The following is a 19,746-nucleotide window of genomic DNA, read 5'->3' on the forward strand; positions in this document are numbered from 1 at the left end:
GTATCTATCATTAAGTCTGTCACTAATTATTTATTTGGTCGCAAGATCTATTGCAAAAGTTGCTAAACAATTTTTTCCTTGTAGTGTTTGTTACATTTAGATTATATGTATATGTATATATATATTTATAATCGTGATAATGCATACGATAAATTTCATCATATTACTTCATTTAGACAGCTTTTTGGTGTGAAGAAGCATGTCACGAGTTTTATCACATCATTCATTGTTTGTGTCTTTTTAGAAAATTAATTTTTAATGAATATTTTTGATTTTTTTTCTCTATGTTAAATTTTCTTTCAAAAAAAACTCTATTTTTTTTTTTTGGGTTACTTTTTCAAGTATGGTTAAATTTTATAGTTCAAGAAACTTATAAACAAGGACTAAAAAGAGTGAAGAATTTGTATACATAAAAGTCAATACCACTTTCTCTAGACACCTTTTTTTTTAGGGGATAAGTTTGTACAACAACATTTTGTAAAAACTAAAAAATTAACTTCTTATAACAGTTAAGGGCTATTTCTTTATATTAATTTGTACAATTGACATCAATCTGTCTTTTATAACAATAAAGGGTCAAAAATTAAGCGCATCATGTCAATATTTGTATTCAAAACTTGCTCTTCATTTTCAAAGATTTTTGTTTTCAACCCTAATTATTTTTCCAAATTAATCTTTTGAAAAAGTAAGTAGAATGATGGATCTTTATTTTTCAGTACGTAAAATATGGCTTTTCCAAATTGCATGTGCCTAGATCCTTGGCTATAAAATGAAAGAAAATCTTTTCCACCATTGGGGGGGGGGGGGGGTGTATTGATGTACATGAACATTATTATGTCATAGTGATGTGAAAGATTACCAACATCTTTATTTTCTTACGAGGACTAAATTGTCATTTCCTAAAATTAAATCGTGGGCATTATGGTATTTGCAGAAAATCATATCATATGATCACAACACAGGTTTATTAACTTTTGTATATTATTAATGTAAAGAATAAAATTCCAAACAGTAGTAATGGGCTCTATCTACTTTTTAACACATTCTAATTTTCAGAAGTTGAACTCTTGATTGTTTCCCTCTATTGAAGAAATCTATACCAATATCATATCAATTCTTCTCAAAATTTCAAAATTCAAGCTTAAATGATTTTTTCAATATATGTAAGTAATTTGGCACCGGAATTCGATTGAATGAGACCCCAAAAAAAAAAAAAAAACACCCAGAATTGATAAAAATTAGTTAAATAATTCAATCTCACCTTCATCATCATCATCATCTCAGATTAACTATAAACCCAGCATCTCTACCGGCAATTTATTTTTCTTTCATTTCATATTATTTTAGCTCTTTCTATGCCTCTATTTACACAAATTTCTATTTTTTTTTAAACAAAAACCAGAGAGATGGATCTTGATCCTCTAAAACGAATGATCATAATAAACAAAGACCCAGAAAGAAAAAAATTAATAAGAAGGAACTAAGATGAAGAAAATTAAGAAGAAGAATTTTAATTAATCAATCAAAAGGAGTTTCAGATATGCTCTCCAAATGTGGTCTCCAAACACCAATTCTTCCTCTTCTCCGATCCCTCTGCGTCGACATCTTCTCCGACAGTATCTCACTCAGGTACTGATCCGATACCAACAGATTTATATTGCTTCCGTCGGCGATGCTATTGTTTCTGTCGTCTCTGTTCCTGCCGCCGCCATTGTTGGTGGTGGTTCCATGGCTGCCTTGGCGACGATGGCGGCGGTGGTGGTTGTGGGTGTCGTCTCTGGTCCGCTTCGACGATGATGATCTGGAGCGTGATTTTTCAGGTGGGTCGGAAGGAAGGGGCATGAGGAAGTAAATCTTGCCTCGTTGGAGCTGTGCGTCGGGAGGGACGACGACGATCTTGGGAACGAGGGAGGCGGCGTCGTCGTCGTCGGAGCTGGGGGAGGAGGGTTTCTTGAGAACATGCTTGGGATGTGTTTTCATCACCTCGCTGGCTCTGATGCTGCCACTGATCTCCTCCACACGTCCGTTCGAGTGTACTATGCGGATTACATCCAGTGCTCCGCACGGTAAAATGCAAGAGATGCAGCACCTGATCGTGTTCTTCATCATATACTAGATATATATATCACTAGTCTGTATATGTTTTGATCGTGTTCTACTCTGTGCTATTGGTGTTTTCATAAGAGAGAGAGAGAGAGAGAGAGGCTTTTAGTTTTTGGTGATCTTGAATGGGAATGGGAGAATGATGAGTAACCTAAAATATATATTTTCTAGCAAATCATATTTGTATTATGTATATGTATATATATAGTGAGTATTCATTCTTCCTTTCAACTTTTTTTTCTTTAATTGTAGGGGTAGCTATGGAGGGGATGATGAATGGTGGAATTATTAATATTTTTAAAAGAAGAAAATCTGGTTAAGGTGGAATGAAATTCATGGCATGAATAATTGCACCTCTCTCTGTACTTTGCCTTTTTGGATCCATCATTCATCCCCCTTCATCACTCTCTTCAATAATTTGATTAACACCCTCATCTTTTTATCACATCATTCAACCTTCTTAATACAATAAATTAACTTAGGGTTTTACTTACATAATTCAAATATTATAAGTCAGAATCTCATTCCTTATTTGATTTATGATTTACTTTATTAAAACTTAAATTAAATTTTATCTTAATAAATTATAATATCTTTCGATATATAAAAATATCAATAATTAAGATAATTAAAAAAGACGAAATAACCTAACCTAATTTTTTTTAATAAGAAAATATAATTTATACGATTTGTTGGGTAATATTTTTAATATAATTCTCATACTTTGTATTATATTTGTGTTTTGTCTATTTATATACAAGTTTCTACTAGAAAAATTATTAAATAATATAATTTGATATTTGATTAAATATTAAAAATTTTAAATAGTTGTGTATACTTGTTGAAATAATTTTTAAGTAAAATTATAATCGGAATGACCTAATTGATAAAACTGAAGTTATTGAATTATAATGGTAAATTCTTTTTATCTTTATGCTCAGAAAAAAAAAGTGTCTGTTCATGCTAAATTATTCTTTCCCGGTTTTTTTTTTTAATTAAAAAAAGGAGAGAAATAATTAGGGTTAGGTTTGGGGGGGGGACACATGTTAGTGCATGATTAGAGACACCAAGTAAGCAAAAACAACAAGCTGATGCCCATGACCATGGCCCCTCTTAATTGTCTGGATTAATTATGCATATAGTTATATGTATGTATGTATGTATATATTTACGTGCATATATATGTTCCAACAAATCTGTCAAGATGATTTGAATTGGGTTTATGTATACTAGGCAGTGGAGAAGAGAGTCGTAGATTATCTGGGTTTTTTTTTTATAATATGTTGAGAAAATTCAATTATTATGAAATATTTATTTAAGAAATATATATATATATATATATATAATAAATTTTTTGAATCTTAATCAAATTTAACATACTAATAAATTGAGTATTATACGTCTGTCTTCGGCTGCTTATTTTGGACCATATAATATTGTTTTCTTTTTCTAAGAGAGGAAGCTTTGTGATGTTTCATTACCCCCATATGAGATCGTGTGGGTTTGTGGCTTTCATTGAAAAGAAAGGTCTTACTTAATACATATATACATATATATATATATATATATTATATATACACAGATACATATAGATACCCTTCTTCTTTTTTTTGACTACTTTACACATAAATTCCTTTTGTGGTTTTAAGCTGAGGAATTCTCAACTGCTTTGACCCACTCGTGTTTGGTATAATTGTCCAGTCGTATATACTCTTACAACCTTTCTCCTGAAATTCCTTCCCCACTACCCATTTAACCACGTGCTACCTCTCCTTTATGTTTTACCCATTTATTTATTTATTTTTTTCTAATTCTAAAAGTGTTTTTTTTTTTATAAATAAATTACTTGATATACCTACCATTTGGAAATAAATTCTTAAGTTTTTTTTTTTTTTTTTGTTATATTTGCATTGGTACATAACAACTATATATAATGGAGTGATACGGATAAAAGTAAAGATAACTACAAGTTAAGTTTAAATTCTTACAACATAGTCTTAATATCTTAATGTAATATACAGTATATCACTTAAAAAATATAACAATAACCAAGATATTCTCCTATTTAGTGTCCGTCAAAGTAAAATTTAAAACTTGTCATCATGTCAAGTAGAAAAGAGAACTCTTCACGTATAAGATCTTTGTTAAAAAGATTGATTGATTATTTTTTTTATTAACAATGAGATAATATAGTAGAATTTCATATATAATATTTTTCATACAACTTGATAATTTATCTTAAAATACAAAATTGACAATAACGTGATAAGTTATTGTATTGTTACAGTACGAAGAGATGTTATATGATAGATTGATACGAGATTATTTTAATATCAACTATAACTAAATAATTTTTATTTTCCTACGAGATTGTACTATTTCCATCGAGTATGACATAACCAATGATAAAGAATCTTATGTGAGGACAACTTGCATAGTTTGAGACATTAAAAGTTTGAAACATAAAAGGAGCTAGAAGATGACAACAGAACACTCCTCTTTAAGCCAACTACCAAAAGAACTTTATAACTTTACTACAACTATTGTGCATATCGATAAGTTTTATACCGGTGCAATAAAAAAAATACTAGATCATCTACTACTACTACACCAATCAAGTTATGCATAATTTAAAATATAAATAATATATTTATATAATTATTAATTATGTATATGTTATTTTTTTAACTTTTATTTGCGCGTTTATAATACTTACTCTTTTTATTTACAATAAGACACAAATAATTATAAAAATTGAGGTATGAGAATATTAAATTCCCATTAATTAAATAAAATAATTACTTTTAGTTTTACTCTTTTTTCCAAACTTATCGAGAAAGTCCATCCTTAACATTTAGTATGGAAACTATAGATAAAATTATAATAATTTTAATTTTAATTTTAATTTTTGAATAATGTTTTATCTTGTCTAAATAAACTTTCAATATAATTAAAAGTTGTTAGGCCATTATTATAACATGTTAATTTCGGTTTAGTGTCCCATCAAGAGTGTGGGCCGCCCATTAAATGGTTAGGAAGTGAATGTTAGTGGGCATCATGTGATGTAGGGCCCACTTGGGACCTCGTATAAATTAATATTTGTTTTTTATCAATTAAATTTTGGAAATTCTAATTAATGCGTCATTAACTTATAATTAAATCTTTCGTTGTCACGTCAAACTATGACATTAGCCACCCTAGCTGTTATAAATAACCTTAGTCTTTTCATTTTTTAATTTAATTATAAAAATTTTACTTTTACAACAATCTATAACTACGTTTTGCTTGCATCTATCTATCTATATATATATATATATATCGTAATTTATTGGTATGAAATTTAATTTTATTACCACAAACTTGTTACTACGATATTGCATTAAATTTATTATTTTATTAAATTAAATATTATATGTTTACTATTATCAACATATAGTATTTCATAAGTATAATTCATATAATTGTATAAAGCTTAAGTCATATCTAATGACCAATATACATAAAAAAATATACATTAATTTTTTAATGTCAAATCGTGATTCTTTATGTGTAAGTCATCAATAGTGAAACTAAATCGATAAAGTAATTTTATAAATATATTATTATATAAACTATTAGTTAACATTAGTAAAAATATAGTAGAAGAAGTTCCATATCATTTTATTATAATAAATTTGATTATGTAACATACGTTACAAGTTTATTATGGTTTTATTTAAACTAATGTTTAAAAAAAATACTAATATTTAATTTATTTTGACTCTTAAGAGTCAACTTATAAAAAATTAAACTATTAACATATAACGTATTTAACCATAAAAAAATTAATGTGCTGATTATTTGGTGATTAAGACATTTCATTGTGTTACTATAAACTATCACTTACAGAACATTTCCATTGACTTTCCGAGCATTATTAGAAATGATATTATCGGAATCTCTTGATTTAATATGTATAATATCTAAACGCGTATTCTATTCTAACTTGTTGTATTTTTTATTTTTATTAGAGTTTTAACTTATACTTGTTTGCTTTAAATTCTAGATTCGTATATAATATATGCATGCTTAAGCTCTGATGAGATTAAAGTACGAAACTAAAGTTAAAATAATCAAACTAATAATTTAATTAAATGTTACGTGAGAAAAATATTAAATCATACTACGACATCCTTATTTCATGCACGCATTTTTTATTTTCATATTTTGGATACATTAATTTTTTAATTTGTTTTTTATAAAATTATCAACAAGAAATATAGAATTATTAACAAAATAAATTGTTTTCAAAATTTCGAAAAAGTAAAAAATTTCACTAGAGTAGAAGAAATTTGTAAAGACAAAATGTAATTTGTACTTAAAACCTGAATTTATTAATACACTTAGAAACAGCCCACCCTCCAAATGGGCCGGGCTATTTAAAATGGGCTCATAAAAAATAATTTAATTGTTATATCTCCTAAAAAATTAAATGAGAAAAAAAAAAAAAAACACAAAGGTCACCAAATCCGAAGGTAACAAAACCCAGCACAACTCCCAAAGAGAGTTGACCGCCAGCAGCGACGGCACCGGAGCAACCATGCCGGTTTTCAAGACTCCATTCAATGGCTACTCCGTGAAGTTCAGCCCTTTCTACGAGTCCCGTCTCGCCGTCGCCACCGCCCAGAACTTCGGAATCCTTGGAAATGGCCGTGTTCACGTCCTCGACCTGTCCCCTTCTTCCCCCTCTATAGCCGAACTCGCCGCCTTTGACACCGCCGACGGCGTCTACGACATCGCCTGGTCGGAATCCCACGATTCTATCCTAGTAGCCGCCGTCGCCGACGGCTCCGTCAAGATCTACGATACTGCTCTCCCCCCTCCCTCCAACCCTATCCGCTCCTTCCACGAGCACACCCGCGAGGTTCACTCTGCCGATTACAATCCAACTCGTCGCGACTCGTTTCTCACCGGTTCATGGGACGATACTGTCAAACTCTGGACTCTTGATCGACCCGCCAGCATTCGGACCTTCAAGGAGCATGTTTACTGCGTTTATCAAGCCATCTGGAACCCCAAACACGGCGACGTTTTTGCTTCCGCTTCTGGGGATTGCACGCTCCGGGTCTGGGACGTGAGGGAACCTGGCTCTACTATGATCATCCCCGCCCATGATTTTGAGATTCTCTCCTGCGACTGGAACAAGTACGACGACTGCATTCTCGCCACAGCTTCTGTCGACAAGACCATCAAGGTCTGGGACGTTAGGAACTTCAGGGTCCCCGTCACCGTGCTGAATGGTCACGGCTACGCGGTGAGGAAGGTGAAGTTCTCGCCACACAGGAGGAATTTGATGGTTTCTTGCTCCTATGATATGACTGTGTGTTTGTGGGACTTCATGGTGGAGGATGCATTAGTGGGTCGCTACGATCACCATACGGAGTTTGCGGTAGGGGTTGATATGAGCGTGCTAGTTGAAGGGCTCATGGCCAGCGCGGGATGGGATGAGCTTGTCTATATTTGGCAGCAGGGCATGGACCCCAGAGCCTCTTGAGTAAGAAATTAGTATTCTTATAGCTTCTGTTGTATTTCGCTCTTCATAATCATAATTTTTGTTGAAATGGCATGATTTAGAGCATAAAATTAATACATCTGATAATTGTTGGGGATTCGTGATGGATATGTTCTTGTTGTTGTTTGTTGTGACATTGGTTCAATTATCATCAGCAGCGGTGTGAACAATGTCCTGGTGATTCCCCTGTATATCAGTTCTAATAAAGCAAAATTCAGATGAATACTGAGTTGTATAATGTATGTGCATACAGTATTTTTGCAAATGTATATTGGAGGGTGTAATTGGATAATCCTCTTGTGATGGGTTTTGTTGTTGTTAAATTTATGGTCTGCTATCGGAGAAATAGACTAAGGCCCCCGTTACTAAGTTATTTCATGGTAGAACAGACCACTAGTGTTTTGTGGCTCAAACTGTTGTTGCCAGAAGCTTCATTCTTTATTGGATATATCCTTTTCTTTTCACACTAATTTGAAAATGCCGCAGCAGCCAATTGGAAAAAGTTGCAGGGGAAGGTTCATGGTATATTTTGGGCTCTTTAGTGATGCTGAATGGGCAAACATTAGATTTTTCTAAATACTTTAGGAACTGTAATTATATTGAATGTAAAATTATTATACTATTTAGAAGTCTATATTATTGAAGAGTATTATTATGATTTTAGTAACTTAGGATTTCTATTCTCATTCAAATATTCCTATTTGTATTAGGATTAATGTTCTTAACATTATTAGTACTAGTTCTTATTCTTATTATGATTAGTTTTCCTAAGTCTAATAGTTTACTATTTCTTATTTTAATTTTATTTAGAAAAGATTGTTTCAAGATTATTATAAAAAAGCTTGTAATTCTACTTATTGGAGCATTATTTATTCAATAATATTTTTGAGAATTTTTCAACACTCTAGTTGTGTTACGCGATTAAATACTTAAGTTTGACGCTTAAAAATTCTTAGATGTGATGTCTAAAAGACCTTAGATGTGATGTTTAGGGGTTTTATCCCCAAATATCTAATTGGATAAATCAATCCTATTTGTCATACATCATTTAACATACTTGATCGGTGACGTGAGAGTTTTTTCAAGTCAAGTTAAAATAGTGCAAATGGGGTGGAAAAGGAAGTTGCGCATATCCATAAATCTGGCTGATGTATGAAAATTAGGATTAATTTGTCTACTTAGGAATTTAGGATAAAAACTTATACATCACACCTAGGATTCCTTAGGCATCACACGTAATAGGTTTTACTTCATAACTGAAACTGTCCAAAAAGTAAATTTACAAAGATATTTACAATGTTCTAAATAACCTTTCCTGAATATAATTGGACTACTACTACTAATAAGATTAGGAAATAATATTAGTGATAAAAATAGAAAAGCGAAGTACCAAAACGATAAAATCATAAAGTTAGTAAAACTACAGTAGTAAACACTTAATAGCATAATAGTCATATATTTAAAAGAAATTTTAATTTTTAAGGTATTTAAGCAATCTAAAATTAATCCATTTTGTGTCATTTTTTGCATGATTAGAGAAAGCTCGACCACGAGTTTTGAAGTGGAATGATGTAAAACTTTGATCTTTGAGCTTCTTAATGAAAATTTCACCAGCTTTATGCTTGTTCAGTAGCAAACATAATAGAGAACATATAATTCTTTAGGAGTGTGGAATTTTATCGGGAGGATGAAATTAATATATTGACAAACTAGCTTAGTTTCCTTCTTGCATTGAATTTCATAGAACTCTCTTAAGATAGGAAAGAGTCTTGAATACCCTTTTAAAACCTGTACCCTTAGGAAGACATGACAGTTCTTCTATTTCTCTCAATCTCAATGAGCTCCTTCTCTTGATTCATTTCATTGACTCGAGATGCTTTTGGATGTTTATTTACTTATCTTTTCTGTAGTCATAGGCTCTAAAACTATATTACTTTTACGTGAGACATAAAATAGTAAGTATTGACAATCTCATCACAAGAAAAGATTATTATTTTTTTTTAATTTTTTTTTTAAAAAAGAGAGGAGTAGTGATTAGGGGGTGCATGATGAGGTGGAAACCTGAGGTAGTTTACTTTCAGGAAACTAAAATAAGTTTTATTTCGGCCAATATGTCTCATAGCATCTGCAAGATTAGGGAGATAGGATGGAGGGAAAGTACCTGCTGGCTTTTGGTTGGATTGTAGTCTATGGAATGACGGAGTGCTTAGTTGCCTCGAGGTTCTGGTTGGTGTTTCCTCTATTTCTTGCTTATTTGAAGATAGAAGGAATTTGTGGCAGTGGGTGTTCTCTGGGGTATATGGAAAAAGGTGAAGACAAGGAGAGGGGCGAACTGTGGGAAGACTTAGGGGAATGTAAAAGAAAATGAGATCTTCCTGGAGTTGTAGGGGCTGACTTTAACGTGGTCCCGCACAGACAGGAGAGATCAAGTGAACATCTCTCTAGGATTTATGTGGATGAGTTCCGGAAGACTTTCAACATATTAGATTTGTTGGACTTTTCTCATATTAGAGGTAAATTGGCTTGGGCTAACCAGAGGTCGAACCCAGGTTGTTCCAAGGTTGATAGATTCCTTGTATCAATGACCTCTCAGTTTTAATTATCGGGATATGCTAGAAACTTTTGCAGCATACTATTTTTTATTACTCCCCCATTTGTTTGGACTCTCATGGAATAAAAGGAGACTCTTGACTATTTAGATTTGAGGATAAATGGTTAAAGGTGATGGGATCTCAGGATAAAATTAGAAAATGATGGAATAGGATGACAATAGAAGGGAATGCAAGCTATAGGGTGGCAAGGAAACTATGGCCAGTTAAGGAAGAAATAAAAAAGTGGTATAAGGAGGAATGAGGGAGAATTAGTTCTTAACCAGTCCTTGCTACAGGATTTAGAGGACCTTGACAGAATGGAGGGGGAGAACTGTTTGTCTACTAAAGACTTAATTTGAGGAGAGTCTATTCGATTTGAATTAGCTAACAAAATTGAAATGAAGAGAAATATTGGAGACAAAAATCAAGGTCTAGATGGATTAAGGAGGGTGATAGAAATACAAAATTCGTCAACTGTATGGCTAATCATCAGATGAGAATTAACTATATGGAGGAGCTGGACATTGATGGTTGAATAGTAAAGGGGAATAAGGAATTGAGGGAAGGGGTCAAATCTTTCTTTTACAGGCTATACTCAGAGGACTTTCGTTAGAGGCCTAAGTTGGACGTTTGGATGCTATGTCTTTGGATGAGTAGAGTCGTAAATCTCTTAAGTAGAGGTTTTTGGAGGAGGAAATCTTATAAGGCCTTGTGTCAATGTAGGAAGCATAAGCTCCTTGGTCTGATGCTTTTAATATGGATTTTCTTTGGAAGTTTTGGCATGTGTTAAAGGGCAACACTGTTGATTGACAAATTTTATGTGTTGGAGTCCCTTTGTCAAATGTTTAAACTTTAGCCTTTTTGGTACTTATTCCAAAGGTTGAAAGGGCGAAAATTATCAAGGATTTCAAACCCCACAAGTCTCATGGGGTGTCTCTATAAACTCATTGCTGATGTGTTGGCTGAGAGAATCGCTAAGGTGATGAGAGGGTAGTGGGTGTCTCAGGAGTAGACCTCAAATGTGATCTCAAGTACAAATGAGATTGTGGATGAGTTAAAGTAAAAGAATACGGAGGGAATTCTTTGCAAGTTCGATATGGAGAAAACCTATGATCATGTGAATTGAGGTTTCCTTGACTACATAATGGAGAGAGTGGGTTTCAGGGATTAACGGTGTAAATGGATTAGATCCTGTATTTCTACTGCCTCTTTTGTTGTCGTGTTTAATAGGGGTCCATCATCTTCCTTCAGAGCTACCAGAGGTCTCAGAAAGGAGATCCACCGTCTCCTTTACTTTTCATCATTAACATGGAGCACTTAATAGAATGCTTATGAGGCGCAGAGAACTTGAGATGTTTAGGGCTTTAAGGCGGATGATAGTGAGTGAGTGGATAAGGTGATTCATTTATTTTTTGTTGATGACACCTTGCTTTTTTGTTAATTGAATGAAAGGGCTCTATGAAATATTAGATGTATTCTTTTGAGCATCCAAGCAGTATCTGACATAAGTATTAACTTCGTGAAGTTTGAACTGGTGAGACAGGATGATGGGAGAGATGCTAGCAGATTGTTCAGGATTTTAGGGTATAAACATGTGAACTTACCGATCAAATATTTGGGGCTATCGCTGGAGGGGCAAAATATAAGGACGTTTCTGTTTTGGACCTTTTGGTGGTGAGATTTGAATAGTTTGGCTGGGTGGAAGAGTAACTTTTTATTTTGGAGGGAGGGAGAGAGGAGGCTCATTCTTATTGAGAGTACCGTGGCCATGGCCAATATCCCTATCTGTTACACGTCTCTGATAACAATCCTAGTTAGTATGGTTAAAAGACTAAAATCCATACAACATAGATTCTTACGGGGAGATTCCAAGGAGAAGAGAAAGTATTATCTTGTGGCTTGAGACAAGGTAAAAAAGTCAATTCACCATGGTGGGCTTGGATTGAGATCATTGGTGGAGGTTAATATGGCTCTTCAGGGAAAACGATTTTGGAGATTCATGAACGAGAATAGTAGTCTCCAGTGGAGAGTGATTGAAGTGAAGTTTGATATTGCAGATAGAGGATGGTTCACTAGGGATTTGTCTAGAACCCATAGCAAAATTTGATGTGGAAGAAAATTTGCATGGAAAAAAAAGAAGTTCCAAAATTATATCAGTTGGAGAGTCAGCAATGGGGACGAGATCAGTTTGTGGCATGATGCCTGGTTGGAGGGTGGCACACTTGGAGCCCAGTTCTCTCAAATCTATGCTAGTGCTCGGCACAATAACTCCTTGATCCATGAGTCTTACCTCGGTACTATGGGGAGTAGGAAATGGTTTGTGGAGGTCACAAGGAACCTCAATGATTGGGAAGTTAAGAAATATGCGGCTTTACTTTTTGCTCTTTCTAAGTTAGACTCGACGGGACCGGGGATCACCACATTTGGAGGCTCAATGCTAGAGGAATGTTCTTTGTTAGATCCCTCTACAACCATTGACAAAAAGAAATGCTATAGGCAATGACTCTCCATTCAAGCAAATTTTCGAAGGTTAATTTGGAGCTTCTTAGTACAGTGCTTGCCTTCTGTCTTCTTATAGGTGCCCTGAACTTAAGTCTATGCGTCTGATTGGTTGCGATTCAGATAAGAAATGCTTGTGATAGCTCAGAGCTTGTATGATTTAACATGGCCTGTCGAAGTTTATTTTGGTTTCAGTGGATTAGATGCACTTTTGAAACCATTCATTACAGGTCTTGCCTTGAGTCTAGGAGAGTGAAAGAATTTAGGTAGGTTCATTTTTGCCCTGTTCCAATGTGTGTAGGCAAATAAAGTAGCTACAGGTGGTGTTCCCTTTACAGAATGATGATGGATGAGGATGACAAGGTACATTTGTTTATGCATGTTTCCTTGGATTTCTTCGATTTCTTAGACCTTGATTTGAAGTTTTTTAAATGTTAAACTTTTAGGCTTTTAAATCCTAAATTTGGAAGGTTTGTCTTGATGGTTACTACAGTTGCTAGTTATTGCTAGTGATGATGGTGATACTTTTAAGGTTTTTTAAGATTGTTTACGAGGAAGTTCCGGCATTGAAGCGATTATTACTGAAAAAGAGTATGTTTTCATTCTTGCAATAAAAGAAACAGGTGTATGTTCTTCATCTTTTTTTTTCTCTTCTTTTAATCTTGGTTAAAACTGTTGATGCAGTAAAAATCATTTGACTTTCTTTTACTGGGAAAACGTTACAAGTAATGATCTCTGAAATGGAATGTTCTTCCTTATCTGTTTGATGTATGATTAGAAGCTAGAAAATAAAAGAAAAATAGGGAATTGAGCCGTTTGGAAACCAAGCATTTACTCTAGTTCCATTTTTTCATATTTAATTGTTGCCATCTTCTTCCATCTCTAGGGTGTAAATTATCTGAGTTGATTCGTTTCTGTTCAAAGACTGTCAGATGACTCTGAATTCATCTGGAAAATCTGCATAAATTTATTGCTGGGAGAAGGGCATATGCATCAATGAATGCTATATTATGGATTATTACATACATTTCCCCTCTCCAATCATCAATTCCAGGATTTGAATCAACTTTGATCTTTATGACAATCCTAATTTTCTATTTCAGTGGGTGATTTTTTAAAAATGCTTCTAAAATAATTATTAATTAAGAACATTTTTAATCAAAAATATATTTGACATTTGACTGAAACAATTGTAAATGAAAATAATTATTGAAGTTGAAATTATCAAAAAGAATATCAAGAGAGGAGTTATGTATTTTGTTCAAATAATTGTAAAAATTTGAAAAAAAAAAAAATTAATCTAAATTATTATTTATAGACTAGTGTAAGTAAATATAAAAATATAATGTAAATTATTAATTGTAGATATTATTATTATTATTTGTAGACTATGTTTTATATTCTGTAATATATATAATAATACACTTATTTGTATGTATGTATGCATATGTTGTTAATAATCTCATGGTTTTACTATAACAAATATTTAAATTAACTTAAAAATGTGATAATAGTTAGACTAAAATAATTATTAACCAGATAATTGAAAATTAAGAAATAAATTAAAATATAAATATTTATATAGGTAATAAATAATAAAAGACCTTATGGTAGCTTTTTATTTTGTTTTAATAAAAATAGCAAAAAAATAATGATGGCTCTAGAAATGCATGAATCGCATGTAAGGAAGGAGTAGAAGAGCTGTGAAGCTAATGGCAGCAGTTATTGTTATTTTTCTGAAAATTATACACAATCAACGTTGCACACTCTCCGAAGATTATATATGTCAAAACCCAACGCTGAAACCCACTTCTTTCTCTGTTTCTCGTTCTCCTTCCCGAGTTGTTTTTTGTTTTTCTTGTTTCTCTTTCTGAAAATGGAGACACCCATCATCAGCACCTCCACCACCGCGGTTATTACCTGAGATGGAGCAGGATGACATTAGACCTCTCAAGATTCTCAGCAAAGGCGCCATGGGTACTGTGTTTCTTCGTCACCATACCGTGTCTAACCCAGATGCCCGCTCCCCTTTTGCTCTCAAGGTCGTCGTCAAGACTATCTCACATTCGAAGCTTGACGCTGACCGTCGTGTCCGGCGGGAAATCCGTGTATATGAATAATTAAGTCAACGTAATTCTGAGATTTTTAAGGTAAAATTTAGTAAAAATTACAAAATTTAGTCTGACATATGTATATCTACCACGTTTACCAAACTGATTTGGTTGTTGGATACCTGCTTTTCAGATCTATGGATTTATGAGCAAGCAGACCTAATAGTCAAAAGACTCGGAAATTTATAGATTTATTGAACGATAAAAATTAGATTTTTCCATTAATTTTAGATGTAATTCAATTATATCACCGTTTACTTGATGGTAACATTATTATGTAGCAGAAATCTAATGTTCTTGAGCTGACTGTTAGGCTTGCTGCTGTTAGATAGCTACCTTACTAACATATCACACATATATACTTACTATATATATGTATATTACATATACCATAAAGATATACGGGCATTGTTCAGAAAAGGAAAATGGGTTCCCCCTTCACTAGATTACTTACCATTCTTCTCTTTACCTTTGCTTCACTAATATGCATCTCCTTCAGTCAACTCCCGACTGAATACTCCATAGTTGGACATAACCTGGATGTGTTACTCTCAGAAGAAAGAGTTAGAGAAGTGTTTGAACAATGGAAATTGAAGCACAAAAAGATTTACACGCAGGCGGATGAAGCGATCAAGCGATACGAGAACTTTAAGAGCAACTTGGAGTACATAGTTGAAAAGAATTCCAAGAAAAAATTGGGGAATAATGGGCATTTTGTGGGATTAAACAAGTTTGCTGATATGAGCAATGAGGAATTTAGAAAGTTTTATTTGTCAAAAGTCAAGAAACCAATTGTAAAGAATGTGATCAGGACAGGTATTGATCAGTCTTGTGAGGCACCATCAAGCTTGGATTGGAGAAAAAGAGGAGTTGTAACTGGTGTCAAGGATCAAGGATCTTGTGGTAAGTTAAATATTTGCTCCTTTAAATATTTTTTCAAACTAGTGTTAATATATAGATAGAGCATATAAGTTAGTGGCATGAGTTCACTTCAATTCATATTGGCTCATTTGGGTTCGTTAAGTATTTGTTTGAAGTTATTAGATTTTGATCCAAAAAGTATGATATTAAGAAGAGTTGTCTAACAGGTATATAAATAACTTTTGTTCATTTGGGTTATTAGAAAGAGTTATCTAACAGGTATATAAACTAGCAAAGATTGGATTAGATTCCTTAAAGAAAAAATATTAAGCAGCACCGAGTTATGAGACATATCGGTTCTGATATTATGTTAGATTCTTATCCAAAACCATATGGTGTTAAAATCATCCGATAAGTATATAAAGTAGTTAGTAAAGATTTTTATACTTGATTGATGTGATGTTAGATTACATAACAATATAATGTTGAATGGACCATAAATAATCAGAAGACTTGGTGTATGATGAGCAGGAAGTTGTTGGGCATTTTCTTCAACTGGAGCAATTGAAGGGATTAACGCCATAGTCACTGAAGACCTAATTAGCCTTTCAGAGCAAGAGCTTGTGGACTGTGATACTACTAGTGATGGATGTGATGGAGGTTACATGGATTATGCTTTTGAATGGGTTATAAACAATGGTGGGATTGACACTGAAACTGATTATCCCTATACTGGCATTGGTGGCACCTGCAATATCACCAAGGTCTTCTTCTTAAATTCACCTTTTCTTTCTCCTGCTTAAGTTATCTCTTCTCTTCTTTTCAATTACTTGGTTTTTCCCTACTCTTTGTTTTTCATTGATTAGGGGAAGACCATGGCTGTAAGTATAGACGGCTACAAGGATGTACATCAATCAGACAGTGCTCTCTTGTGTGCAGTTGTTCAGCAGCCTATAAGTGTTGGCATTGATGCTTCTACAATGGATTTTCAGCTGTATACCGGTGTAAGTATAAATCTCTGTTCTACTTTCATGGGTGTTGACTAATTTAACTGAAAAAGTTAGTAGCTTTATATATATATATATATATATACAAAGAGTCTTCCTTTGGAAAATGAGTGTATGCAATCTAATATTTGAGCAGGGAATCTATAATGGTGAGTGTTCGGATAAACCAGACGATATTGATCATGCTGTTTTGATTGTTGGGTATGGATCAGAAGATGGAGAAGATTACTGGATAGTGAAGAATTCATGGGGAACAAGCTGGGGAATGGAGGGATATATTTACATCAGAAGGAATACTGATTTAGAATATGGTGTTTGTGGTATAAATGCCATGGCATCTTACCCAACAAAACAATCATATTCTCCATCTCCTCACCCATCACCTCCTCTTTCTCCTCCTCCACCGCCACCTCCTCCTCCTTCGCCTATTGAATGTGGTGACTTCTCATATTGTTCGAGCTCTGAGACATGCTGCTGCCTTTTTGAATTATTAGATTATTGCTTGCTGTATGGCTGCTGCCCCTACCAGAATGCCACATGCTGCACCTCAAGTTGGTACTGCTGCCCAAGTGATTACCCAATTTGTTATGTTGAACAAGGGCTCTGCCTCAAGGTAACAAAGTTTCTAGCCTCTATTTTATTTAGAGAATGTAATCAATTGATTTATTGGTTAACTTATAATAATATACATGTTAAGGTACGATCGATTATATAAATTTAAAATATGTAATAAAGTAAATGAACAAGAATACGTATTTGATTGCGAACAAACTTCAGACGCTTGCTCTCAATAAGACAAGTCACTATTTATTGACAGGATGAAGGAGATTTTGTGGGAATAACGGCAAGTAAGCGAAAAGTGGCTAAACACAAGCTTCAGTGGGCTAAAATGGAGGAAACAGAGAAGGTATATCAAAGTCTGCAATGGAGAAGAAACCCGTTTGCTGCATCAAGCTGAGGAAGATAATTAAAAATATTTGTGATTGAAAGAATCGTTGTAATTCCATGTTTTCATATAGTATTGTTAATGTGAAATGGGATAAAACCAGGAAAAAAAAAAAAAAGAAAAAGAAAAGAGTTTTCACTTTCAAAATTCATGTTTAATTATGAAGTTCCTTAATATAAACTTAATTATTTAACTTAAATGAATTTAATTTTCATTAATTACATTTTAAGGTTATAAGGGTCATTACACCAATTTTTTTTTTTTTTTTTTGTTGTTGTTGTTGGGAATATGGCAAGTTAATAAGTAAGAATACGTCTTTAAATTTTAACTAAAAAACAACACATCTTTAAATTAATTCAAAAATATTTTTACACTAAGAATATATTTAAATGACTTTTAAAATGATTTATTAATATATAATATTATATGAAAATAATAAAATTATACTATATTTAAAAAGATTATATATTAATGTATAATAATGACAGTTATTTTTATTTAAATTAATAGAATGATATAATTATATATTTAATTAAATTAATTATTTTATTAATATGATATATATATATATAAATATATATTTATTAAAAAAATAAGATGAAGGTATAAATATAAATAATAAAAAAATAAGAATATAAATGAAAAAAATATATTTAAATCACATTCAGTGGTTTGAAAAAATAAAAAAAAAATATTATGATTTTTAAAATTATGTAACAACTGCTAAAAAATTATAACATGTGTATGAAAATATAAATAAATAAATAAATTTATAAAATTATCATATTATATATTAAATAAATTATTATCCAAACACACTCTAAAAAGAATTTAGTAAGAATAAAAAGCTGCTTCATTATTAAACAGAAAAACATGTTAGATTAATCTAATAAAAAATTAAGAACGTGATTCCCCGAAGATTAAGGGAAATTAGAGAATGAGTTGAGACAAATCTTTTTATAATTTAATCATTTGGTGTATAAAGTTGATACTACAAAATTCTGCTTAGCAGTTTTATAAAGGTTGATTGGAATAAAGAGACTAAACTATATATATATATATATATATATATTCGATTGCCTAATTAATTTGACTATGGAAACAAAACTTTTGAATTAACAAATTCCACTAAGAAAAGTAATTAAAGAAATTAGAAAAGAATTTGACCCACATCTTCAATTTTCCTTAACTTTAGCAAAAATAAACAAGTAATTTTTTTTTCCTTCCATAAGAAAAGAGTTTTTTTTTAATAAAAAAAATAAAACTATGTTTAGAATAATTAATTTCAAAATAATTTGAAAGTGGGTAATATTTATCTAGATTAATTTATCTAGAATAAAAAAAAAATAAAGACTAAGTTGATATATAATTTTATATAAATTAAAATAATTAATTTCAAACTTCATATAATTTGATGGAATTTGAAAGTGGGGTAATTTTTTTTTTCTTTCAATCTTCTCTGACAATTTATTTCCTAATTAAATTGTAAATTTGAAAATGATCATCAAAATTTTAGATTGGTTAAAAATATAGCATTTATATAATTAAAAATCACAAAAAAATTATAAGAAATTATTAAACTTTATAATAAATTTTAGTGCACCGATTCATTAATGAATGATTGACCCATTGATGCCACTATGTCAACTTAAAGAGCAGAAATGAACTGAGTGAGTTTTCAACATTTTGATAAATTAGGACAAAAAAATTAAGCATAAGATAGTAAATTAATATATATACTTTATGTACATTAGATTTTGTATTATAATTATTTATTTTAAACTGGTATTTTCCTAATTAAATTTTCTAGCTAGAATATAACTTAATTGTATTATAATATATATATATATATATATCCGAGTAGATTTAAACTTAATAGTACTATAAATAAACTTAATTTTATAATTGTAAGCACTATAAATTACTTATTATTACTTAAAATTTTTAGTTAATAAATTATTGTTGTTGTTTTTTATATTTTTTAATATTTTACTGATAAATGATTCATGCTTAATTCTTATAATAATAACAATAATAAAGTATCATATTATACTAAAGTTCGGAATGTAAATTTGAC

At 31.8% G+C, this 19,746-nt stretch overlaps 3 protein-coding genes across 4 annotated transcripts; 2 read left to right on the forward strand and 1 right to left on the reverse strand.

The window, feature by feature from the left end:
* Positions 1-1,285: 1,285 nt before the first annotated feature.
* On the reverse strand, positions 1,286-2,460 carry LOC110822007 (phosphatidylinositol 4-phosphate 5-kinase MSS4-like protein). The gene has a single exon (XM_022052003.2). The coding sequence runs from the start codon at positions 2,107-2,109 to the stop codon at positions 1,519-1,521; it is 591 nt and encodes a 196-aa protein (XP_021907695.1). The 5' UTR covers positions 2,110-2,460; the 3' UTR covers positions 1,286-1,518.
* Positions 2,461-6,572: 4,112 nt separating this feature from the next.
* Positions 6,573-7,957, forward strand: PEX7 (peroxin 7). The gene has a single exon (XM_022052122.2). The coding sequence runs from the start codon at positions 6,575-6,577 to the stop codon at positions 7,634-7,636; it is 1,062 nt and encodes a 353-aa protein (XP_021907814.2). The 5' UTR covers positions 6,573-6,574; the 3' UTR covers positions 7,637-7,957.
* A 6,436-nt stretch (positions 7,958-14,393) lies between these two features.
* LOC110822108 (ervatamin-B-like) lies at positions 14,394-17,890 on the forward strand. 2 transcript variants are annotated; one of them, XM_022052116.2, is made up of 6 exons: positions 14,394-14,894; positions 14,989-15,758; positions 16,248-16,480; positions 16,583-16,720; positions 16,860-17,336; positions 17,541-17,890. In XM_022052116.2, the coding sequence occupies exons 2-6, from the start codon at positions 15,281-15,283 to the stop codon at positions 17,679-17,681; spliced, it is 1,467 nt and encodes a 488-aa protein (XP_021907808.1). In that variant the 5' UTR covers positions 14,394-14,894; positions 14,989-15,280; the 3' UTR covers positions 17,682-17,890. The 2 variants fall into 2 exon arrangements, with proteins under 2 accessions (XP_021907808.1, XP_088064184.1); XM_088208058.1 differs by having other exon boundaries at positions 14,396-14,894; positions 15,411-15,758.
* Positions 17,891-19,746: the final 1,856 nt, after the last annotated feature.

Source organism: Carica papaya, chromosome 7, assembly GCF_054855325.1.
Source record: "Carica papaya isolate Zhongbai chromosome 7, ASM5485532v1, whole genome shotgun sequence".
NCBI classification, from domain to species: domain Eukaryota; kingdom Viridiplantae; phylum Streptophyta; class Magnoliopsida; order Brassicales; family Caricaceae; genus Carica; species Carica papaya.

What these genes read in the sequence shown, in the direction of transcription:
- LOC110822007 (XM_022052003.2), bottom strand. Translation starts at nt 2,109, where the DNA reads ATGATGAAGAACACGATCAGGTGCTGCATCTCTTGCATTTTACCGTGC.
- PEX7 (XM_022052122.2), top strand. Translation starts at nt 6,575, where the DNA reads ATGAGAAAAAAAAAAAAAAACACAAAGGTCACCAAATCCGAAGGTAAC.
- LOC110822108 (XM_022052116.2), top strand. Translation starts at nt 15,281, where the DNA reads ATGGGTTCCCCCTTCACTAGATTACTTACCATTCTTCTCTTTACCTTT. An exon ending in GCACCTGCAATATCACCAAG is followed by an intron (nt 16,481 to 16,582) that starts GTCTTCTTCTTA and finishes TTCATTGATTAG; the next exon opens with GGGAAGACCATGGCTGTAAG. An exon ending in AACAAGGGCTCTGCCTCAAG is followed by an intron (nt 17,337 to 17,540) that starts GTAACAAAGTTT and finishes ATTTATTGACAG; the next exon opens with GATGAAGGAGATTTTGTGGG.